Source organism: Cornus florida, unplaced genomic scaffold, assembly GCF_030987335.1.
Source record: "Cornus florida cultivar Cherokee Brave unplaced genomic scaffold, ASM3098733v1 CherokeeBrave_3.0.0_Hap2_Chr10, whole genome shotgun sequence".
Classification (NCBI taxonomy): domain Eukaryota; kingdom Viridiplantae; phylum Streptophyta; class Magnoliopsida; order Cornales; family Cornaceae; genus Cornus; species Cornus florida.
In genome coordinates this window covers 105,524,074-105,550,466 of record NW_026775580.1, presented here as the reverse complement: position 1 = coordinate 105,550,466, position 26,393 = coordinate 105,524,074, and the positions used below count along the sequence as shown (strand labels likewise).

Genomic DNA, 26,393 nt, shown 5'->3' with positions numbered 1-26,393 from the left:
GATGGAATAATTCTACAATTTAGTATGAAATATTTTGGTCAATAATTTAAATTGTACTAATCAATATGGGATGGAAGAGACAAGCTTGTAATTTTGCATTTTTAATTCAATTGAGTCTGTATTCTGTATTTTTTAGATATGATATGAGCCAGCAATCCATCTATTTCTCTTATTTGTGTACCCAGATTTGCAATTAAACCATTCATTTATTTAGGTATGTGATTATTTCAATTCTGACCATAACCTTTCTTCATATTTAACCTCGATCCTTCATGTCTCCAAGTGCTCAAAATGTTCCATTGTAGGCTGAATTGATGGAATGAAAATAAAGTTAGTTTTTATTTATTTATATAAATTGTAATATTTTCTTTTACAATTTAATTTTGAGGAGAAGATTGTTAATAAAATAAATGTATTCTATAAACCACCGAGTGCAAAAAATGGGAAAATAATAGGGCTAGATGTTATATTTGGAATATTTAGTTTTCATTCAGATGTTATATTTGGAATATTTAGTTTTCATTCAAGAAGTGGACCTAAAAAGATTTAAATTGAGATTCTTCATTTTTTATTTTTATTTTTGGCAAACAAGATTAATTTATTCCTTCGAAATAAACTGAAGGTACATCAAGCGCTTTGATGGGCAAAATTTTAATCTTTTATGTATTTTGAAAAGTTCTCTACACTCTCTTCAGTTATTTATTATTATTATTATTACTTTTTGTCATTAGTAAGAAATATACTTACACTTTTTGTTTAGGAGCTCAAATCCCTTCCCTTCTCTCTAAAGATGAAGAAGTCACTTAGTTAAATGCCGTTACAAAGTACTTATTGACAAGTTACATAAACTTTTATTCTTCTCATTATTATTTCTTAATCTTGATGTTAGGAACATGAAGACAATAATGGGATGGGCATTTATCTAAATTATAAAGTTTGGTTAATTAATTATGGGAATGGAACTAAGGGCTAAGATTTCAACTAATACCTTCAACACAGATTTTAACCTAACATATTTCATTATAGATCCAATAAAGAATTATCAAAATTATTCAATTTCGGTTATTTTTCACTAACTCATTATTTAATTTCGTGAAGTACTTGCAACTCATACCTAATATTATTCACGTTCCACTTTTGAGAGGTATTTATTTAATTACTTTCATCTTTATGGGTAAATGAAACTATTAGAGTTTCTCTAATTTTTTTATTATTATTATTTTTTTATAAAACGGAGAACATATAGTTAAAATATTAGAAGCGTAGTATGAAAAGGTTTTTTTTTTCCTACCAAAAAAAAAAAATTGTTGTAAGTCACAATTGCGTTATTGGATGTTTGTAAATCTTGCAAAGATATTATGAATTTAATAAAAAAAAAATTTGACCGTATGAATTTAATAATTAAATCACACTATATTTAACGAATGACGTAGCTAACATAATTTTTTAGATCACGAATATTGAAATGTCAAAAAAGGGTTTAGACAGCCTAATTGGGATTTAGAATTTTCATTTTTGCAAGGACTAGGGTTGTAATTTGCAAACCAGTGCAAACGCATTCGGGTTATTCAAACCGGACGGTTTCAATGCCATTTTGGCATTCGATTTTCAGATATCAAGGGTTAAACCAGCCCCAGATTGAACCGTATATAATTTTCTCCTCATATATCAATCCACCGATACACATTACATACATATCAGAAGAAAACATTCCCTCCTCTCCTTGTCTCTCTCTCTCTCTCTCTGCAGTCTACACCTACTAAGTCCGCCATGGTGTTTCCGTACATGGAAGCTGTTATTGGTGCGATTTTTCTCTCTAAACCCCTCTCTCTTCCTATATCTATGCTCATGTATATATATATGTATGGCTTTCTTGCCTTTATTTTGTGCAACGTTTTTGTTGCGTTCTGATTTTTCCTTTTTCTTTATTTTTTTTTCCTTCACTGAATTCTATTGTTAATGCATTGTTCCATTTGTAGGGTTTATTGATTAACGTTTCTTGAAAAAGTTATATTTTTTTAGGGTTTTATTAGTGTGTTTAGTTGATTTTTGTGCTTATTAGTGTGAAGTTTCATGGAAATAGTCGTTAGGGTTTTGTTTGTTTCCTGTTGAAATTATTGCTCAAGAACACAATGGGGTCTCTCTCTCATTTTATGTTGGTGTACATCTTGCTGCACCAATCTTTCCTTGAAAAGAAAGATTTGAGCAGGGAAGTGTCCAAAAAATATTTACAATGAAGCCCCAAAGTCTCCTTTAAAGAATATGTGGCGTGCTGTCATAGCCCAGAAGCTTTCTTTTGATGAAGAGAAATTGCGTGACATACTGGGTTTACGCAATAGCTCATGATGATTGCCAATACAACTCAGATTTTTATAATCTAAAATGGCAAAGTGAAGATTCTCCAATCTCAGCACAGGCTAAGGAATATAGAATTAACCTTAACTAAAATTAATACTGGCCCAGAGAATGGAATGTTTTAATAGGTATCCACCAAGACAATATAGATAAATTTATTATTTCCAAATGTGAAATTTCTTTCACATATTTGTCCAGATTGACATTTTATTTTTGTTTGTTTGTTTTGTTTTTTTTTTTTTAAAGTTTTTTTTTTTGGTTTTGGTATGGTTTTATTTTTTTTGGTTTGTAAATCGCAATGTGGTGCTTGCTTGCTGCTCTCTTTGCATATGAAACTCTACACCCATGAACAAAAGTTTTGTATTTAAAGTTTGTTTGGGGTTATATTCTTTCTTACTAACTATTGCATTTTCAATTCTTTATGTTATGGGTTTTTCAGGTTTTATGATATTGATGTATATCTTTGAAACTTATCTTGACACGCGGCAGCATGCTGCTCTTAAACTGCCCACACTTCCAAAAACTTTGGAAGGAGTGATCAGTCAAGAAAAGTTTGAAAAATCCCGAGCCTATAGTCTTGATAAAAGGTTTGTTTCACAATTTTTTTCTTGTGTGGATTTGTTGCAGTTGGTCATCAAGTTTCTTCATGCATACTTATGTTTGAGACTTATTACTAATGTTTCTTTTGGTTTTGGAATTTTTTCTTTAACTTTCAGCAACTTCCATTTTGTTCATGAGTTTGTAACTATACTGTGGGACTCTGCAATTTTGTTATTTGGGTTATTGCCCTGGTTTTGGAAGGTGAGTGTTTCAGTGGTGTGTTTGATGGACCCTTTTGCCACTAGAGAATTCCTGAGTATCTAATTTTGTTTATTGACTACAGAGATCAGGAGACTTTGTTGTTTCTATCGGCCTTAATGCAGAGAATGAGATATTACACACACTTGCATTCTTAGCTGGTGTTATGTTCTGGTCACAGGTACATATATTAACTCTCTTATTTACTTGACAAGATAAAAAAAAAATCTGGTTCATTGTGTTCAATGAAATTCCACTAGAACGATTTTAGGTTGTCCTTGGATATCATGATCTGCTTAGGAGAAATGACTAAATATCAGACATGCACACATATATTTTAGGTATATCCATTATAATAACGGATTTTTTGGATGGACAATGAAATTCCTCTAGAATGATTATAGTCTGTCTTCAGATACTATGATCTGTTTAGAAACAATATTGATAATGATACATATGTATATATGTACACACATGTTTATATATATTAAATGTCCATCGGGAAAAGACATATTTGGAACTAGGAAACAAACTTACAATCTCAATTGGGAAATATGATTAAATCTAAATTGAGACGATTTAGATGTTTTTCCGAAATGCACTGGATGTGTAATATATTTATTGTGTGTACAGGGTTACCATATAATTTCAAATTAATATGCTACTATTGGATGTGTTTTTATTTTTTATTTTATTTTTTTATTTTTATTTTTTTATTATGGAATGAAATCACAATGCATGACCATGATATGTTTTTGAAATTCCTCTGCAGATTACTGATTTGCCATTTTCTCTGTACTCAACATTTGTGATCGAGACCCGCCATGGTTTCAACAAAGTCTGTATTCTCCCTTGATCTTTTGTCATGTTTACGACTTATTTTATTTTATTTTTTTGTCTGTAGCTCTTTTCTTTTTGGTTGAATTGTTTTCTAAAATGTATGCATTTATGTTTTACAGCAAACAATATGGTTATTTATTAGGGACATCATCAAAGGAATCGTCCTATCTATTGTAATTGGGCCGCCTATAGTGGCTGCAATCATTGTAATAGTACAGGTAGAGTAATTTCTTAGTTTCCAAAGTGATATAATTCACTTTGTTGCATGTTCCTATTTTGAAGTGTTTGTCATGCTTGGATTAATAGCTTGCTATTTTTGGATATGATGTTTTGCGGTCCATTTCAACCTGCATTCTCAATACTGGCCTCTTCAGTTATTAGCGACTATTACTAATGATGGTCACTCTTCTGGTGCAGAATGGAGGTCCCTACTTGGCCATCTATCTTTGGGGGTTTATGCTTGTTCTGTCGCTTGTGATGATGACTCTTTATCCTATTTTAATAGCACCACTTTTCAACAAGTTCACACCAGTGAGTATTGGGATTTATTTCCATTATTGAAGAAATCCTACAAGGCAATGTATAATTTAACGATAATTCTATGTCATCTTGCAACAAATAGCTTCCAGATGGAGTGCTTAGGGAGAAAATTGAGAAGCTTGCTTCGTCCCTCAAGTTTCCCTTAAAGAAGTTGTTTGTTGTTGATGGATCCACAAGGTCAAGCCATAGCAATGTGAGGATTCTTCTTGGTTTATTTAATTGGGACTTTTGCTTGTATTTCTTTAAATTTTGTTCTTTGTTTTTCCCTTGTAGTTTCTTATCTCTATTTTTAGTTCAGTTTCAGCTTAGATGGCATACAATGCTATTTAAGATTGGAATGTGAGATGGCAATTTTGACATTAAATTCTAGGTCGAATTTAATCGACTTAAAATTGGACTTAACTTGCTTCTTATATGTAACGGTCTTTTTTTTATTTAAAAAAAAAAACAGTAGAAATTTAAAGGGCTATGAAACACAGTTGTTTTTTACTTATGGAGTGTTTTTTTTTTTTTGAAGTAATATCCCTCTCTGGTAACTTTTTATGGCCCAATAATCTATTCTTTACCCCAATATATTCATCATGTTCTTCTTGTTGAAGGAGTTTGGAACCTAAAATTTTGGGTTAATTTCACTCACACCCCCCTTAGGTTTGGCCATTTTTCACTTAGGGTTAATTTCAGCGAGAACTGTTTGGCCGAAACTATTTGTTTTGGGGTTGATTTGTGAAGTGATTTTCTGGTTGATTGCAAATTCGTTCATGGGAGAGCCTGAATATATCTACGATTGAATGATTTCGGGCCTCATTAATTTGCATTAAAAGCTTGAAGAATATAAAAATGGTGGAATAAAAAACGCCAACCACTGCCTCTGCCAACATCAAAATTGCCACCACCGCATCTTCGTTGCTGCTCCGGCAAATCCAATCGCAACCCACGGCGACGACATCGGTTAGACATGGAGGCGAAGGCACCCAGATCGGTTGGGCACCACCCCATCTTCGTTGCTGCTCAGGCAATTCCAATCGCAACCCATGACGACGACATTGGTTAGGCACGGAGGCGATGGCACCCAGACCACTTGACGTTGACGTGACTGACATCTGAGGCCTTGACGGCTTTGCTGGGCAGACAGCTGTACACGGCGTGGTTCTTCAAGCACCCTTGTAACTGGATTTCCTTAACGCCCCGCCGTCGTCTCCTGCGCCTACCCCGCCGCCGCCTCTTGCACCGACATCCTCGTTGGTGTTGGTGGTGGTGTTGTGCTTGTGTTTATAATATATATATGTCTGTATGTGTCTATATATACGTGTATATACATGTTTGTCTATATATATATATATATATATATATATATAATTTGGTAATTTTACAAAAAAATTAGTGGTATTTTAATCTTTTAATATAATTCTTAGGCTAAAGAGTTGTTTTGACAAAATCAAAGGGTATTTAAGTCATTTTACATCGTGTCAGAATTGTTCAAGTAACGGTTGGGGTGTGAGTGAAAAACGGAGCAAAAGTTTGTAATTTGAGTGTTAGTTATTTTCGAAAGATGTTTGAAGGTGAAAATTGGCCAAACCTGAGAGTGTGTTACTGAAATTAACCCTAAAATTTTTTGCTTGCTTTACAACGTTCATTCATTTTAATTTATATTTCTCAAGTTCAATATGCATCCGAGGGATGACATAACTATTTCAGCAATCATGTCTTTTTGATAAGAAAAATACACGCTTTTAGTGAAAAGGTAGGTTTTTCACAACACTCAATTTTGCAAACACACTAAAGGATAGAAAATTAGAGTTGGAAATATTATATTGTACTGTAAAAGGCAGTAACGGGTTTATGGCTGAAATTTTACTTTCATTTTGGAATAAAGAGACAACTCTGCTGACTCTGGCAAATATCAAATGTGATGACAATGGCAACTTCTGAATTTGACAACGCTGATGAGTTGGCTGTTGGAGGGAGACATTGGGTTGAGAGAGATGTAGATTGTAGACGGTAGATAATAGAGAGATTTGAGATGAATATAGACAAAGAGGGATGCTTAAGATATCATGAGTTGAAGATAGGATAGTAAAATAGATATATAGTCACAGTGCGATGGGGCACCTTTAACCCAAAGCCTTTCCTAAACCTTATTCTGTTGTGGTCCGTCCTTCCTGGAATTGCTTGTCCTCTTAAACCCTCTCTCCCCACAGGTATCCCAATATGTGAAGGATGGGTTACCCATCTCTTTCCTTACTTTCCTATTTTTATATATGATATTTCTTAATAATTTTATGCAATTTTTTAATTTAATTTTTCTTGTACTTGTCAAGAAAAAAAAATTTCTGGTATATTATTGTGTATTAAATTGTGTTGGCATATAAATACTTTTTAATTAATTCGATTATGTATATATTTTGATTAAATTTTTAGTTTTTACATACTTATCAAAAAAACAAAAAAAAAAATTTAGTTTTTACATAATTACATTGGATTGTTATTGTGTGTATTAATGCGTGCTTGTAATAAGACTAAATGGCTCAATTGATTTAGTTTTAAAATTCAAGACTTGTGTTTCTTAAAGGACTTTTATCTTGAAGTGTTTACTTTGCTGTGAGTATATTTGGTACAAATATACAGATCAAACCTTCGGCATTGTTTGTACAAAAGGATTGCCTGCTTTGCACATGATCATTCACAGCACCGGCCTTTATATCGCACCAAGCAATGGCCCTTTCGTAGTGAACATTATTAATATATTTTCTTAATTCAGAGTCAACTGTTCATAAACTAGGAAAGGAAGTCTACAACATTAATTCTGAGAGAAAAAGTTTACAACATTGTATACTAATATTTTGGTTGCCGTTTTTGTTATCTAGATGAGTTTAATTGATTTCAGCAGATTATTTTCATAAAATTGAAGTTTCACACCTAGATAAGTGTTCACATTCCTCCGCTCCCATACACTCTCTCCTGTCCCTTGTATTATCCGAAAAGTTCGCTACTCCATTTAAACAGATTCAGATTAGTAGTCACAGGAAGCACATTGCCATTATCGTATTGAAATTATTATCTAATCCACATCCTATCCAAAAGAGTTGTGGCTTTTAGTTGGCCAATTGAAAGATGAAATGGACTTTTACCCTAAGAAATCACACCGTCCAGAATTTGGGAGGATTAGATCTCTTTACTACTTGTTCAATGGGAGAAGGCATTCTATCCAAGGTTCAGCTAAATATAATGAATAATGATAATTCTAAGAGATGCTCAGAATGATTGATTAAGGTTGTCTTTTCCCATTGGGACATGCATTAATTTGAAATCTGGTAGCCAAAAGTATTGAAGATGTAAATATTTGCAAAATTAATGGTCATTTTAAATTCTTTTGCTGTTATTTGAGACCAGAATATCCTGGTTGTCTCTCAGTACCTGCAGACTGCTTTAATTTGAGTTTTTGTTTCTTTTATTTTGAACTAAAATTGACTTTTGTGCAGGCTTATATGTATGGATTTTTCAAGAACAAGCGCATTGTCCTTTATGACACATTGATTCAGCAGGTGTGGATGCATATTGTATTTGAAAAAAATTATGCTCATTTCCCTATACTTTGTTCATTAAGCTTGAATTGCTGAACTACTTGTGCATATTCTACAAGTAAAGCAAAGCATGTTTTTCACATACTTTACCATTAATACATTGATTTAATTTTGATGTGTGTTTAAGCCAAAAAAGGAAAATGAAAAACCATGTCTGAGGATCATCCCCCCCCCCCCCCCCCCCCCCCCCCCTCCTTTCTCTCTCACACGCGCGCGCGCACACAAAAATAAAACCATTTTTTTGCATCTAGTCTTGAATTTATGCAGTGGTTGATTTGTATATTAAAATGACACAACAACTACTTCAACTGGCACTCCTGTTGTAGCATCAGTATGAAGTTTTTGTATCAGCCCTGTAGTGCAATGAACATCCACAAATTTTCCCCTGTTAGTTTTTCCATAAATAAATGTAAATTGAAACCCTTGTTTGGCCATTATGTCTGATTTTTCTTCTTGATTTGCTTCCGGAATATATAAGAGCCACATTTCTAAACAAGTTCTACAGCTTTTTAAGACTGGGACAAGTTTGGTGTCTTAAAAATGGAGTAACATCCTTTGAGTTCAAGAGTTTCTTGTAAATTTTTAGGTAATTCCCCATTTTTGTTTTGTTTGAATTAGGACTGGTTGAGTTTTTTTTTTTTTTTTAAATGCATTATAAAGATATGTTCCTCTTCTTCTTTTCTATTTTTCTACTTCCATTAGCAATGCCATGTGCTTATTGAACATAATTTAACTCGTATGTACGGTATACCTTGTTCTCTAGTAAGAAAATAACTTCTATGTATAATTAGACATGACCAAATGGCTTGGATATGTGGTTTCCATGTAGTTGATTTTGTTGGGAATATTTTGTTTAATGATGTTTAGTTCTGATGACCATATAAATCTTAAAATGATTATATTTTAATGCTAAAACGTGCTCAACATGATTGTTTCAGTCAATAATTTTGTTCAACTTTGCTTGCTAAATTTTGCAACAAGATTTCTCTTTTCTAATTTATTATATTGTAAACAGTTTTAGGGGATGAAGTAATTTGAGTTTTTTGGTAACCTGCACTTGTCTTGAGCTAGTGTGAGGTAACCCAAAAAACTAAAGTATTCTTACTAGAGAGCACAGTTCTTGTAATGTTCCTTTGCTATGTAGCAGTAGCTTCATCATTTGATATTGAAGGTCCCGGCAAGTTAGGCATCTATATCTTCAGTCAAATTTCTTGGGCAGTGCATGAATTTTGGGCATCATGGGAGTTGTCGGATGTTCTTTTATAGGAAATTAGATTGCATACACTGATGCTGTCATTTATTGATTGAAATAGTGTTATACTTCACAATGCTATAGTTTGGGATCCTTACATATGTGATATTACAAATTGGTGCCTTAAGTGGTAATTCCTCCACTCCCCCCAACAGCCCCACCACCACCACAATGGGAGTGTGCGTGCAAGTTTAATTCTTTTCTTTTCTTTTTTCCTCTTCTATTTTCTCTATTATTCTTTTTCAGTTGACAAAGTGATTTAATGCAGTGCAAAAATGAGGAGGAAGTAGTTGCTGTTATTGCACATGAACTGGGTCATTGGAAGCTTAATCATACAATGTACTCTTTCATCGCTGTTCAGGTATGCTTTAATTATTCTCTTTGAATGTCCCATGATACCCTGCTAGTTATATATATCATGGTTACATATGCATGGGTACTGGTGTCAGATGTCATTAGTTTATAAGTTTTTTTGTAATTGGAGCCAGTGTTTTTAAAGGCATTGGAAATTGTGAAGTCACGCCTGGTTTCTTGTCTTGAGTAGAGGGGTCAATGAAAATTTGAGGCATGGCATCGTGACTCCATGAACATGGTTTCAAATTTGTGATTCATGAAGTTTTCTCCGAGACTAATTAAATTTAGTAAATATAAGATAAAAATGTTGGGAATGTGTTGGGTGGAGGAAAATTAATTATGTTGTCTAGTGTGGAGGATTTTGTTGTCATTTTGCAATTATTATAAAACGTTTTTCCTTAATAATATATTGAATCCGAGAAAAAACTCTCGAAAGCCTTTTTTTTTTTTTTTTTTTTTTTTTTTTCTGGTAAGTAGAAAACTCTAACCATGTAATTACCTTAAAAATTCACCCTAACTAATATTCTAGAACTTATATTTGACTACTAGAAGCTTTGAAATTTAACTAAAAAATCGAAAAAGAAAATATATCAAATAACTTTAACTAATTTATATATATTTTCATATTCAGTCACTTCTGATTGGAAGAAACTTATCCTCTAGTTCAATCCTTTCTTTACAATGAAAAAAACTGTTTGGAATATTTTAAGTTTTAACGACTTCAACTTTTACCCAAATTTGTTCTCCATGAATTGGAATTTCCTTGTCTTCCGTTGACTAAATCATTATGAAATAATATTAAAATTTTCAACATAAAACAGTTTTGTAACTGATTCTTTAATGCAATATTAGTCAAGGAATCCTTTACTTGATCCTAGGATTTGGAAAATATTGACTTGGATTAATTTTTAAGGACTTTTAATGACTTTGACTTGAATAATCTTCGTGGTATTCTTGTTCACCAACTTTAAATATTTTTTCCTCACTCTCTTAACAATTTTGTTTTGAAAGATTCTTGAAACTTAAAATACTTGTTCTATGCACTTGCATTCGTCTTGAACAATCTCCTTGGAATTGTCATTAGAGGCTTTTTGTTGGACCAATCAGTAACCTGGCTATGTCACTAAGGCTCAACTCATGTAGGGGTAATGAACACTGAGCCTGTGTAGGCTTATTTACTTTCATGACTATAGGTCATTTACTATACATTCATTTCTAATTTGTCATATTTTCATGGGAAGTAGAAAGTTATAATATATTGATTTACTTGTGTTTAATTTGTTATCGAATATATCATGGTACTAAACAAGACAATAATCTTGATAACGAGCTTGAATATGAATATGGGACCGATTTCAACTCGTTTTATTAAAGACATGAGCTTGAGCTCAGTTTTTTAGCACGTTATGATCCTGATTCGATCTACAAACAATGGGCTGAGCCCGAACTGACTTCGGCTCGGCTCATTTGAAGCCCTATTTGTCACAAACTTGATATTGCTGTTGCGGCATATACTTCTCAGATATTTGTGCATAATTGGTTCGCAAAACTCTTCCCGTCATTTTCTTCATCATTCATGGCCATGAACAAGTAATTTACCTTTCTGGACTATTTGGACCTCACTTTTAAATGAAATGAGCTTCAAATTTGGGCTTTGCCTCTTCTTGATTTGCAATTTAAATGAGCTTGACAAGTATTTTTTACCTGAATTTTTCTCAACCAGCTCGATTTATTTTTAGCCTAAATATATGTCAACCTCTTCTTTAAGATGCGAAAGAACAATAATATTTTATTTTCTCACCTTCCATTGCTGACTGATAAAGCATGTTTGTTCATGCAAATATTGAATCTTCTTGTCATGTAGCTTGTGATTTATTTGTTGCCTCTTCCCATCCTAGGTCTCTCATGTCTAAATTTCAAATGTTTGATGACGATAAAATTTTGGAGGAGATGCAGTGTATGAATCTTTCAGCTTCCTGTCTTATTCTTTTACATTAATGCAGATTCTCACATTCTTGCAATTCGGAGGATATACACTTGTTAGGAACTCGAATGATCTGTTCCAGAGCTTTGGTTTTGATACGCAGCCAGTCCTCATTGGACTAATAATATTTCAGGTAATAAACAATAGGATTGTCTTGATTTAAAGAATTGTGGTTTGTTTAAGTTGAACACATGTACCCATACACACAGCTTACTCCTGCACTTGTTGTCTTCATACGTCTTGCTATCAATGAATCACTGTTAAGTTAAGAAGTCTAAAGTTGGTGAATTGAGATATTTAAATTACTTGCCTGCTTTGCGATTAAAAATTAATATTTTGGATTTTGGTCAGTGTGATTTATTCCCTTCGCTTTTAGAAGCCCTCCTGTGCTCAATGTCTGGTTAATTTTCTTCTCTTCCAATTTAATCTGTAGCATTAGATTGGATTTTAACTTTTTAGTTTCATAAAATGTCCATAATAAGAATCAAGTCCTCAACAGATGTCTGTGATAACTTTGTCATATTATATAGTAATTTTTTAGTAAACTGCGTTGATCAACAGTTGGTATATGGTTGTTATTCAATGGTTAATCCTTATGTTCAACCTATTAATATATGTTAAAAAGGAAAAAGACACCCTTCATCTCTCTTGTTCAACTTCATCAAATTACCACCCACATTATACTGGAAACCTCCACCTCCTGTACTAGATTTGATGAACCTCTACATCCTCTACCAGATTTGACCACAACTGCAGCTGCTTAACTTACCAATCCAAGTTATCTGTCTGCCTCAGTCCTCACCTCTCTGCTATTAAGAAACTGAAACTTAAATTTCTTAAGAATAAATATATGGATTTTTTTGGTAAGTTTAAATTTCTTAAGAATATGATGTTAAGTGATTACAAATTACTGAAAAAACAAAAAGAAAAACTTAGATTAGGAATGTTAATTTTGCTAATTGAGGTACCAAAAAAAAGGATAGGGAATTTCTATAAATAGAAAGTAGAGAAATAAACCCAAAAGTCTATAGAGGAAGAGGAAAGGAACTAGGAATACTTATCAATAAAAAGGAGAGTAACAAGGAAATTATTTTCCTTTATCCTTGTTATGGTTCTAGAAAAGCTTTTAAAATTAGGCCTGCCATTTCGTCTTTCATACCTTGCAGTGCCTTACAATCAAGCATAAAAACTTTGATAAAGAAGCTAAGAAACCCTCCACTGTTTCTCTATCTCCTCTCTTATTTTTAAACCTCCAATCCACAATTTTATGTCAAACACTGACAATTGAATATATTTTTTTCACTCGTGCCACACATAAGCAATTAAATAGAATAAATCAAAATATATGAAATAATATAATTTTCAGTGTGGATTGGCAAATTTGATGGACTCGTCAAAATTCTTTTACGACCAGGTCTGAGCTTATGATGACTACTCATCACAATTGACCTCTATTTTTTCGCCAGATATCCACTACCATAACTAATTTAATCACATCCTACCACCTCGAACTTTCCCATCACCAAGACGTGAATGGGAAAGAGAATACCATCGTCACCATGGCCTGCTCACGATTATGCGGGGGGAAATAATTTCAGAACTAGTAAAGAGTGAATTTGAACATGAGTTCTTGAAAACTTGCCTCGAAAATAGCATGGAATTATTTTGAAATAGAGAACTTAAAAGAGTCCTTGAAAAGATGTTTTGAACACCAGGGTTCTAGAAACATGGATTTCTCAAAGACTCGAGGAAGAACTTAAGAATTCTTAAAAACTTGGTTTGAAAAACATGACATTCGATTTGAAAATGGCAAGTTTGGCATATGAGCCTTGAAAACATATTTGAAAAATGAGTGTGATTTGAAAGAGTGTTGACTTATGAGTCGAAAGTTGATTTGTTTTGTATGAGTTTCAAGATTAGGTCAAACTATGGAAAACCCAATTGAAGTGCTAAGAGTTGTGAACCTTGGGTCCTTGAATGTCTAAAGGTCATGCTAGATTGGGTGAGTATATTTGATCATTAGGGTTTGTGTACTAGGGTTGAATTGATTTGGATGAGCTTGGAAGGATGGGGAAATAATTCACTGATGGTGGCTGGATTGTAGGTGATGTGGTCTGACAGCTACTGTGATTGTTCTCATTAGTGGTTTGGATTGATGGTGGAGAGTTTGAGGGTCATGATGGTTTGGTAATGGTGATTGACATGGGGAAATGAGGAGATTTTTTTATTTTCCTTTTCTTTTCAAAAGCAATGACCTAAGTTGCCGAGGTGTTGTTAGAGTGAGGTGGTAGTGGCGGTTAGTTTTTGAGCATACATTTTTGGCCAATCAGTGTGGATAAAGCTAGGGAGTTAAGAGAGGAGAGTAGATGCTGGTTGGTTAATTTTAATTGCATGTGTGGCAATCTAAGAGTGGTACTTGTGCCTGTCAAGAAAAGATAAAAGTGCTTGATTTGTTCTCTAATTTGATTTTGTCAATGGTATAATGGGCTTTACTTAGTTGGATTTCTTTCTTATTGGTAAATTGGGATTTTGAACATTATAATTGCTGCCATCAGCTCGATCTGTTGAGTTGATTGTCAACTGACTAATGTATAGGGGAATTTGTTATTTTACTATTAGAATAGAAGTAGGTGCCAGTTTGAGAAAGAGGGTTGATGAGTGTATTTCAGCCTTATTATGGAGGGTTGGTTCAATTCACCATACTAATACTATTTGGTCCTTCACTCTGAAAATGGTGTGCGTTTAACAAAATGAAACTTCATGTGCCATCATGATGCACCCCTATTTTACTGTTTTATTATTATTATTATCATTACTATTATTTTACACCAATCATTGCAGACTGTCACTCAGACTGTTACTCCTACCTAAGCAATACATTAGGTGGCATTGGGTCACCCAATGAGAAGATAAATACATCACTGGTATAATTAGTTGTAGGTCCTATCCAGAAGTTTTGCTGATTTTGGAAACTTAGAAATTCAAACATATCAAGCGTGCATGTTAATAACTTGTCTCACTTAGGCCCTAGGAACTCTTGATGCATAGCAAACTGATCTCTAGGCAGCCCGCTTATATAAGCATTATTATATTCTGATCTTTACTTTGTAATATTTTACCTTATTTTTGTCTGCAGCACACTGTCATACCTCTCCAGCACCTTGTCAGCTTTGGTCTTAATCTTGTAAGCCGATCTTTCGAGTTTCAGGTAGCGTATGATATGCCGACCAGAATTTGGGGTTATAATGTGTCTTTCGCTACAATTTTATTTTTAAACTTGGCACTATATAACTTCTTCTATACATGATCCTTTTACATAGGCTGACGCCTTTGCTAAGAAGCTTGGTTATGCATCAGCACTTCGAGCTGGTCTTGTGAAACTGCAGGTAATTCACTTTTGCTCCCCTCGTATCAATATATTGGTATGTTGTGTTTCTTTTCCTGCTGCTCTTCATATCAGATGTCAGTGAGTGGATCCTTCCACATTTCTCTTATTTTCTCTCACACATGACTTTTTTTCCTTTTCTTTTTTTTTTTTTTTCTTTAATTTGGCAGATTACATAAAGCCCTCTTAACTATTATATTTATCAACTATTACATTTATACATAACACAGGGTATACAAGTCATTCATATGAGTTGATGGAATGACCTTATTTGCAGCTTTTTGATAGTTTAGGGGAGGTTATTTGTTTCACCAAGGACCTGCAGGTTTTCAATAGCTGAGGGGTTTTTCCTGCAATTGGTTTTTTTTTTTTTCTTTTTTGGGGGCAGTGTTGGTTACTTGGCTGTATGGATTGCTCCAATTACTTTCAGGCTATGTTTAGCTGCATGGAATTGGAGCTTGAGCTTGGAATTGGAATTGGAGAAAAGCAACTCAGAAAATTGAACTAAAAAATTCCACCAATTCCATGCATCAGTACACAGCCTCAGTTCTCTCTTCAAGTTGTGGTGGCCCTGCCAATTGATCTCAACAATTTTTTTAGTGTTTTCATTTTTTGGGAAACGCATTATAAATCTATCGGACTTGATCAGAACTTTTTTATGGTATCATGAGTTACATTTCTAATTAATAATCTTAACATTTTTCAGGAAGAAAATTTGTCAGCTATGAACACGGATCCTTGGTACTCTGCTTATCACTATTCTCATCCTCCCCTTGTTGAAAGATTGGCTGCTATTGATGAACCTGATAAAAAGACGGACTGAGGAAATCCTGAAGTGAACACAGAATTAGTTCATTTTATACCTTTGAGTCAGAGCGTCATTTTATACTTTTGGAGTGGAATGTGAGAATCTATAGCTTTAATACCACTTTCCTTGTGAATTCTGTTGGAATCTTACTAAAATTCCACGGAATTAAGGATGAGGAGTAAAAGGAAGGAAAAGTGGTAAAGGAAGTAGCTTAATGTAATTCTAAACTAGATGTGTTTGTTTTGAACTGTTCCAGTCTTGCAATATATCTCTATTTACAAGTATTAGTATAATATCTTGTTCCTTAGTATCTGAATAATCAGTTTGGCAATTCAAAATTTTTGTGCAGCTTTCAACCTCATGATAATCCTATGATGGACGGTCCACAACTATTAGGCATTGGCTGTTTATTTGTTGCACTGAACAACCATAGGGTTATATATATGTGACTTGTTCTAATTTTAGTAAAAAACAGTCTTAAACTACAGCCAAAACAACACTGTTATGTTTTGGTTGTAGTTAGGTCACATTGAGGCACTGGAGTCACTTTCGCATAAGTATATTTTTTAGTCTGTGTTAACTCCTTCTCCTGGGGCTGGAAATTGGTTAGAATTTCTTGAACCCTAGCAGACCGTGGGATTTCTCAAAATTTTCAAGGCTGTAAATCAGTTCAAATGCATTCGGGGTATTCAACCAGACAATTTTAATGCCATTTACAGATATCAAATGTATTCACGGTAATCTAACAGACGAATTTTGAGAGAATTGTTCTATGAACACCCAATAAAAATAAAAAATAAAAAGACGAATTTTGAGATAATTGTACGACTCTTAAAACTCTTTTGTGAATTCTTAAAAATATTTTTCATAAATCTGAATTTAATCCATTATGAGGTTGATGTATGCTATAGAGAAGCGTTGAACATTGACTTCTTTTTCTTTCTTTTCTTTCCCGTGGTTGGCACATGCTATTTTATTCTACGTGGTTCTTAAAATTTTGAATGATAATTTGTTGACAGAAGACTTAACTGGGCAGTTGACGAAGAAAGAGTGGACACAAGTATGTGTAAAATACAACTATAACTAACTATATGGAGAATAATGGACGATGTGATTTGTATATTCGGGAGCTGAGGGATGCAAGTGATGTCATGAGTGCTCAATTCTTTTTCTTATACATTAAATATTAATTATTTAAAATTTTATGTTTGACTCCAAGTCGTTCATCTTTCCGGATTTTCAAATTTTTTTTTATATACATTGATCTGTCTATGTGTGTGTATATATATATACACACACAGAAGAAGATTAAAACTCCCTCCCCCATCCTCTCTCTCTATTTATACACATACACACACAGTAGTCTGCAACTACCGAGTCAATCATGGCGTTTCCGTACATGGAAACTGTTGTTGGTACCATTTCTATCTCTAAATCTCTCTCTCTTCCTGTATCTGTATTGCTTTGTTGCCTTTATTTTGTGGAGCATTTCTATTATATTCAAAATTTTCCTTTTCTTCAATGAAATCTATATTACTGCATGCATTATTCCATTTGTACGGTTTATTGATTAATCGTTTCATTATAAGTTCTATTTTTCAATTCTTGATCAGTGAAAATGGACATTCTTTGGATCACTGATATAGCACAATGATAAAAGAACACATATTCATTTTGAATTTAAAGTATAAGAAAAAGAAAGTTTAGAAATCTTTCATTTTGTTTTTTACATATGAGACCATCTTCTTTCACAATTTGTCTGTCATTGTTAATTGAAAGCAGTTAATGAATCAATTATTTATGTTTATGGTTTCTCAGGTTTTATGATATTCATGTATCTCTTTCACACTTATCTTGACATTCGGCAATATGCTGTTCTTAAGCTGCCCTCACTTCCAAAAACTTTGGAAGGAGTGATCAGCCAAGAAAAGTTCGAAAAATCCCGAGCCTATTCTCTTGATAGAAGGTTTGTTTCAACACATTTTCCTTGACATGTAGATTTATTGAAGCGGGTCATCAAGGTTCTTCATGCAATTTCATCTGCTCTTGTTATTATTATTATTTTCAAAACTTCATACAAACCGCGCACACCCACAATATTGCCCCTAGCATGGCTCAAACGCCCAACCTCCCGTTTGAGGAGGAGAAATCGTTAACATCTGGACTAATGCCTATTGGAGGTGATTTATATGCTCCTATTACTAATGCAACCTTTCTTTTTTGGTTTGGATTTTTCTGTAACTTCCAGCCGCTTCCGTTTTGTTCACAAGTTTGTAACTATAGTGTTGCACTCTGCAATTTTGTTATCGCGGTTATTTCCCTGGTTCTGGAAGGTGAGTGGTTCAGTGGTGGCTTTGAGGGCCCCTTTTAAGGTTGGAGTATTCTTGAGTTACTATTCTTTTTCTTTAATTAAAATTTGTATCTACTACAGAGATCAGGAGACTTTTTGGTTTTTATTGGCCTCGATGCCGAGAATGAAATATTACAGTCTCTTGCATTCTTAGCTGGTGCTATGATTTGGTCACAGGTACATACATGAACTCTCCTATTTCATTGTGTAATGTGTACAATGAAATTCCACTAGAATAATTTTAGGTTTTCTTCGGGTATCAAGATCTGCTTAGGAGAAATGACTAAAGATAATATATATACACACACATATCTAAAGATCATATATATATATATATACATTGTACATCCATCATAATAAAAAGGTTTATTGGATGGACAATGAAATTCGACTAGAATGATTATATTCTGTAGTAAGATACTATGATCTGTTTGGCAACACTTATAAAAAGTGATATATATATATATATATATATATATATATATATTGGGAATGAAATCACAATGCAATGACCATGATATGTTTTTCGAATTCCTCTGCAGATTACTTATTTGCCTTTTTCTCTGTACTCAACATTTGTGATCGAGGCCCACCATGGTTTCAACAAAGTTTGTATTCTTCCTTTGATCTTTCGTCATGTTTAGGGCACTATTTTTTTTTTTGTCTGTTGCTCTTTTCTTTTTGGTTGAATTGTTTTCTAAAATATATACATTTATGTTTTACAGCAAACAATATGGTTATTCATTAGGGACATGATTAAAGAAATCGTCCTATCCATTATAATTGGGCCGCCTATTGTGGCTGCAGTCATTGTAATAGTACAGGTAGAGTAATTTGTTAGTTTCCAAACTGATAATATTCACTTGTTGCATGTTCCTATACAATATGAAGTGACTGTCATGTTTGGATTAATAGCCTGCTATTTTTGGATCTGGTGTTTTGCATGCTGTTCCATTTCTACTTGCATTGATTTTAAATACCGGAATTCCTCTTCGGTTATTACTGACTAATGATGCAGAATGGAGGTCCCTATATTGCCATCTATCTTTGGGCGTTTCTGCTTGTTCTGTCCCTCATGATGATGACTCTTTATCCGATTTTAATAGCACCGCTTTTCAACAAGTTCACACCAGTGAGTATCAGAATTTATTTCTATTAATTATTGAAGAAAATCCAACCAGGCAATGTATGTATAGTTTTACAATAATTCTATGTCATCTTGCAACAAATGTATAGCTTCCAGATGGAGAGCTTAGGGTGAAAATTGAGAATCTTGCTTCGTCCCTCAAGTTTCCCTTAAAGAAGTTGTTCGTTGTTGATGGATCCAAAAGGTCAAGCCATAGCAATGTGAGGATTTTTCTGGTGTATTGAAAAAGGACTACGCATCTTTAAAATTTCACGTGCTTCATTTTTTTTTCGATAAATAAAAAAATGTTATAAAAACATTGAAATGTTATAAAATGTATATGCTTCATTTTTACTCGCTTGATAATTGCTTTAATTTGAGTTAAAATTGCAATGCAGGCATATATGTATGGATTCTTCAAGAACAAGCGCATTGTCCTTTATGACACATTGATTCAACAGGTGTGGAGGCACATATCGTGTTTGAAAAATAACGACGTTCATTTTCCTATATTCTGTTCATTAGGCTTGAATTGCTGAAATTATGCATATTCTATACGGAAAGCACTTTGAGATGAAGAGGTTCTTGGTAACCTGCACTAAGCTAGTGTGAGGTTATCTATACCCAAAAGAACTGAAAACTTTGTTAATTTTGTATGTTTTGATCTTTTCACGACAGAACACCAGTCAAGCACACACATGCTCCCTTTTTTTTCCCTTCTCTTTGTATTCCTAGAAGGCTTGAAGTATTGATAGCCTCTAAAGTACATTTTATAGGAGAGTTTAGTTGATTGAGTGAATGAAAGATTTGATGAATAATATTCTTACACTTATACTTCACAATGCTATAGTTTGGGTCCTTTGGGATTGTTGCATATGTGATATATTTTGAATTGGGACAAAGCGGTACCTTGAGTGTTAACTCCTCCACTCTGCCCCAACAGCCCCCCTCATTCCTCTCACCCCCCCTAAATTGGGAGGTAAGTGTTCAAGTCCTTCACGTTAAACGGCACTCTCCCACCCAAAAATAAATAAAGTAAAATAAAATAAAATAAAATGAATTCATATCTAAAGTCATGTAGCATCAGGTCTAAGGTTCGACTCCTATTGTGTGCAAACAATTCTTTGGAGGGGGATGAGTATCGACTAGGAAAAGAAAAGAAAAAAGTCATGTAGATACACATTTTTTAGGGCTTGCAGTGTTAAAATGCCTTCTTTTCCTTTTTCTTTTCTTTTTTTTCCTCTTATGTTTTCTTGATTCTTCTTCTTTCAGTTGACTAAGTGATTTAATGCAGTGCAAAAATGAGGAGGAAATCGTTGCTGTTATTGCACATGAACTGGGTCATTGGAAGCTTAATCATACAATTTACTTTTTCATTGCTTTTCAGGTATGCTTTAGTTATATATTATCATTGTTACATGTGCAGGATGTCTTTAGTTTTTTTTCCCGTAACTATAGCCACTGGCATGTGAAATTGTGAAGGTCAGACCTTGTTTCTTTTCTTGAGGCATAGCATTATGGCTCCTTCCGCATGGTATCAAACTATGGATTCATTAAGTTTTCTCCAAGATTAAATTCAGTAGAATATATGGTATGCGAATATATTTGGCGGAGGAAAATTAATGCCTAGTAGAGGATTTTGTTTTCATTTTTCTATTATTTATGACTTCGCTCATGCAATCTACTTCTCCATGGTTGTTCAATCCTTCTAATCTACGCTTGATCAGTTGAATTGATCTATCCTTGATCAGTTGAATTGATCTATCTCAGTTTGTCTTGTGATCTCCTTGTTCTCTCTCTAGAATGCTTAGAGACTTCAATCCATAACTTTGATTGACTATAATTATTGTTTTACCCAACCCATTCATAAACAGCTTGGTTTATTCGTAGCCTACACGCATGTTAAATTATTCTTTTATCCTACACACATGTTAATATATTATTTTCTGACCTTCTATTGCTGACTGAAAAAAGCATGTTTCATGTGACATATTGAATCTTCGTCATGTAACTTGTAATTTAATGTTGCCTCTTTCCATCCCAGTTGTTTCATGTCTAAAATTTCAAATGTTTGATGACATTAATATTTTTGAGGAGCTGCAATACGACACTTAAAGCTTCCTGCCTTATTCTTCTACACCAATGCAGGTTCTTACATTTTTGAAATTGGGAGGATATAGTCTTGTGAGACACTCAAAGGATCTGTTCCGGAGTTTTGGTTTTCATACGCAGCCAGTCCTCATTGGACTGATTATATTTGAGGTAATAATATGATTATCTTGAAGTAAAGAAATTCGGTTTGTTTAAGTCGAACACGTGTATGTTACCTCATTTATATTGTTGCTTCTCTTAATATGTCTTGCTCTGTTCAATACTTGGGAACTATTACTCCAAGCATTTTTCTTTCACATTTAGAAGATATCTCTATACCTCATTTATATTGTTGCTTCACCTTCATGACATGCGTAGCATGTTCAATGAATCATTGGTAAGTTAAGAATGCTAAAGTTGGTGCATTGAGATATTTAAATTATTTGCATGATTTGAGATTAAGAATTTGGATTTTAGCAAGTGCAAATTCTACCTTTCTCTTTTAGAAGGTGTTTTGTGCTCAATATCTGGTTAATTTTCTTTTCTCTTCCAAATTGGTTTGCAGCATTAGATTGGATTTTCACATTTTAGTTTCATGAAATGTCTATAATTAAGAATCAAGGCCTCAGCAAATGTCTCTGATAATTTAATCGATATTTTGTTTTCAGAAAAGGATTTAAAAACATGGTTTTGAGGAGGTTAAATCATATCAGTTCTGGGGACTGAAATGAAGAAAAGTGATATGGTTTTTCTAATACAAATAATAAGGTTTTTTTTTTTTTTGAAATAAAGTTGCGTTGATCAACAATTGCTATATGGTTGTTATTCAATGGTTAATCATTATGTTTGACGTAGTTGATACTATTTGTTAATAAGGAAAAGGATGCCCTTCATCTCTCTTGTCAACTTCATCAAATTACCACCCACATTACACTGGCAACCTCCACCTCCTCCGCTTGATTCGACCACCACTGCAGCTGCTTAAATTACCGACCAAAATTATCTGTCTCCCTTACTCCTCCCCTCTCTACAATTAGAACACTGAAACTTCAATTTCTTATCAATATGATTTCAAGTGATTGCAAATTTCCATGGACAAATGAAAAGAAAAAACTTAGATTATGGGTTTTAATATTTCTAATGGAAGTACCATTAGCAAAATGCATAGTAGGTGAAATGACGAGTAAGAAACCCAAAATAGATTGGGAATGTCAATAGATAAAAACTAGAGAAATAAACCCAAAAGTCTAGAAAGATATAATAGAGAGAAGAGGAGAGAAACTAGGGAATTGTATTCCTTTAGCCTTGTTATGGTTCTGGAAATGCTTCTAAAATTAGACCTGCCACATCTTATTTCATTACTTGCAATGCCTTCAATAAAACTTAAAACTTTGATACGGAAGCTATGAAACTCTCTTCTGCTCTCTCTTCTCCTTTTTTTTAAACCTACGACCACCCTGTTATGTCAAACAAAGACAGTTGAATGTAATTTTTTTAACTAGAATGAATTACAATGCATAGTAGGCAACATGACGGGTAATAGGAAGGAATGGAGAAACATAATTCACGTGTCGAACCCCATTCATATGGGATTAAGGCAAGGATGATGATGACGATGAATTACAATGCATCGTAGAATATAATTCCCAATGTGGATTTGGCAAAATTAGTGGACTCATTGGATATAGACAAGGTCCGAGCTTATGTTTTATGTGAGATTAACTGATTCCAGACTTCCATTTTTGTTTTCTGTTTCATTTGAAAAAATAAATACATCACGGGTATAATTAGTTTTCTTGATTTCCAAGACTTGCCATACTCAAGTATACACGTTTGCCTGTTATAACATGTCTCACTTAGGCCCAAGGAATTCTTGATGGATAGCAAACTGATCTTTAGGCAGCCGACTTTTAAAAGCATTATATTCTGAATGAATATGCAATTTCAAGGATTCTTCTTTTGGAGGAGGAAAAAATCGATAACTTTGCTTTGTAATATTTTACCTGATCTTGTTGATTGCAGCTCATTGTACTACCTCTCCAGAATCTAGTCAGCTTTGGTATGAATCTTGTAAGCCGATCTTTTGAGTTTCAGGTAGTGTATGATATGCAGAACCAGAATTTTGGTTATAATGCTTCTTTCAATACAATTTTGATTTGAACATTGGTGCTATATGTTAGAGGATATAAATATTGACGTTACACCCTCTCTAATAGCTTAAGCATTTAGAGTAGATGGTTGTTAACATGATAAAACACGATGTGAACCAAAAGGTCACATATGAAAGCTTAAACTTTTAGAGTAGATTGTGTTTAACACTAAATAACTTCCATACATGATTTGTTTACATAGGCTGACGCCTTTGCTAAGAAGCTTGGTTATGCAGCAGCACTTCGAGCCAGTCTTGTGAAACTGCAGGTAATTTTACTTTTGTTTCCCTCTTCATGTCAGTGATGATGATGGAGTCCCTCCTTATTTCTTTTGATGGTTTTTTTTATTTTTTATGTTATTTTTCTTTTGGTGGTTTCCGTGGCCTGCCAATTGATCTAGAAAAATTTTGTAGCATTTTTATCTTTTTGGGAACACATTATAAATCTATCGAACTTGATCAAAACTTTTTGATGTTGTCATGTTATACATTTCTGATTAATAATCTTAACATTTTTCAGGAAGAAAACTTGTCAGCTATGAACACAGATCCTTGGTACTCTGCTTATCACTATTCTCATCCTCCCCTTGTTGAAAGATTGGCTGCAATTGATGAACAGCAAAAAAGAGAGACCGAGGGAAGATAAAAAGAGAGACCGAGGGAAGCGTGGGAATCCTGAAGTGAACACATAATTAGTTCATTTTATGCTTTCGAGCATCATTTTATACTCGTGAAGCAGAACGTTGCAAATGCGAGAATCTATATAGCTTTAATACCACTTTCCACGGAATTACAAATGAGGTACAAAAAAGAAGGAAAACTGGTAGAGGAAGTAGCTTAATGTAACTGAATTGTACTTGGACCTGTCAACAGTGACGGAACTAGTTTTTTTTTTTTGGTTTTGTTTTGAACTGTTCCAGTCTTGCAATATACAAGTATTAATAAATATTTTGTTCCTTGGTATCTGAATAATCAGTTTGGCAATTCAAGATTTTTCTGCAGCTTGCAACCTCATGATAAACCTATGAGGAATGATGGACAACAAGCTTGCATTGGCTGTTTATTTGCTGCTCTCAACAATCATAGGGTTGTGTATCTCTGTGACTTGTCCTCATTTTAGTCACACTTTTAAACTGCCTCTCTTGCACTACAGCACCGTCATATTATTTGATATGAAATGAGTTTTGCATGGTAGGTCTGGTGAGTGTTTTTTTTTTTCTTTCTTTGGATGAAATTTTCATTTATACAGTGAATGAATATGTATGAAATGTAGGAGAATTTTTGTTTAACATGTTAGAAGCCTTGTTCATGGTTTTCTAACTACTACATCATGACTATGACTAGAGACTGGAGCCAGAAATTATGTTCAGGGGCACAATGTAATAAAAATTTTTGAGGCAGGGCAAATTTAAAATTTATAGAATTATACAAAAAAACAAAAAAAAAAAAAAATGAAAATTTCTAAAGTTGATGTGGGTGGAAATTAAAATTTTAAATAAATATACATGCAAAAGTGAAATTTTTTAAAGTTGAGGGGCAGAAATTAAAATTTTAAAAATATACATGCAAAAATGAAAATTTTAAAAGTGGGCAATTTTTTAATTTTAAAAAATTATACATATAAAAATGCAATTTTTTAAAAGTTGAGGGGCACATGTCCCGCGTGAGCCTGAACTGGTTCCGTCCTTAACTATGACATCTCAACTAATTGGGATTGAAATTTTAAAAAAAATGCATTCGAAATATTCTACCACGCTATTTTAATGCCATTTTTAGATATCAAATGCTTTCACCTTAATCAAACCTATTTTGAGAGAATTGTTTTTCTTTTAAAACTGTTTTACCAGTTATTAAAAATTGTTTTCATAAAACTAAACTTGATCCATTCTGGCTGATACATGCTACAGAGAAGGGTTGAACTTTGACTCTTAAAAATTGATTTATGTTGGTACATGCTATTCCATCACAGGGCCTTTTCGTGTTTTGTCTCCCTCTAGATCGACTACATAGACTACACACACTCTTATCTCTATCTCTGTAAAAACATAATGTGTGATTCTAAACGCAAATGGATAGGTGTAATTCACAATTATACCTAAAAGTTTAACATATTATTTTTAATTCTTCGATGTTATTTTCATTTGAACTTGCAAAGGCCTTGTTGCAATCGGATCACCCTACTAACTCGGGTGTGCACTCGGACTCCGAGCCAGAGGTTTGGCATGCACCCAAAGACTCGGCATGCACCTAGAGACTCAGCGTTGCCTCTAATACCAATAATAACGGGTGAAGTGCTTCACAATCCAACTCATACATATTTAAGAGCCAGTTTTGGATTGCTTTTTTTATTAGCTAAAAATACTTTTATTTTGAAAAAAAATATGTTATAGATGTGTTTAGTAACTTATAGGGAAACATAAACCTAACCTAACGATAGAGGCAACTAAGTATTGATCAGTCGCCAGATCTCTTCTACTTTCGAAAGATAATATTTCGTTATCAAGGATAACGATTTCCATTGGATAAGTTCCATGGGATAATAACAAATCTTATTAAGGATAAGATTTTCATGGGATAATGATTATAATATTCCCTTGTCAAGAATAAGGGAAGTGACGATAAATAGGGAGACGACTCGGGAATAAGGTACGACGAAAAAACTATTATTAAATCCATGCCTTTCTTTTAGACCTCCGGTGACTAACTTGATCGTCGGAAAGCTCTTGGCAGACACCACACTGGTGCCGTCAAGATTTGAAATACCCCGTATTTTATTAAAG

The 26,393-nt window shown here is 33.6% G+C and overlaps 2 protein-coding genes across 2 annotated transcripts; both read left to right on the top strand.

Moving 5' to 3' along the window:
• The first annotated feature begins 1,673 nt into the window (after nucleotides 1-1,673).
• LOC132276698 (CAAX prenyl protease 1 homolog) lies at nucleotides 1,674-16,184 on the top strand. Its single transcript, XM_059778265.1, has 14 exons — nucleotides 1,674-1,801; nucleotides 2,795-2,942; nucleotides 3,072-3,156; nucleotides 3,239-3,334; nucleotides 3,926-3,991; nucleotides 4,113-4,211; nucleotides 4,411-4,524; nucleotides 4,616-4,726; nucleotides 8,013-8,075; nucleotides 9,635-9,727; nucleotides 11,724-11,837; nucleotides 14,841-14,912; nucleotides 15,025-15,090; nucleotides 15,796-16,184. Exons 1-14 carry the CDS (start codon nucleotides 1,771-1,773, stop codon nucleotides 15,910-15,912), a joined length of 1,275 nt encoding a protein of 424 aa, XP_059634248.1. The 5' UTR covers nucleotides 1,674-1,770; the 3' UTR covers nucleotides 15,913-16,184.
• A 775-nt stretch (nucleotides 16,185-16,959) lies between these two features.
• LOC132276697 (CAAX prenyl protease 1 homolog) lies at nucleotides 16,960-24,585 on the top strand. Its single transcript, XM_059778264.1, has 14 exons — nucleotides 16,960-17,312; nucleotides 17,716-17,863; nucleotides 18,146-18,230; nucleotides 18,329-18,424; nucleotides 18,790-18,855; nucleotides 18,973-19,071; nucleotides 19,266-19,379; nucleotides 19,484-19,594; nucleotides 19,772-19,834; nucleotides 20,668-20,760; nucleotides 21,522-21,635; nucleotides 23,487-23,558; nucleotides 23,817-23,882; nucleotides 24,134-24,585. The coding sequence occupies exons 1-14, from the start codon at nucleotides 17,282-17,284 to the stop codon at nucleotides 24,257-24,259; spliced, it is 1,284 nt and encodes a 427-aa protein (XP_059634247.1). The 5' UTR covers nucleotides 16,960-17,281; the 3' UTR covers nucleotides 24,260-24,585.
• Nucleotides 24,586-26,393: the final 1,808 nt, after the last annotated feature.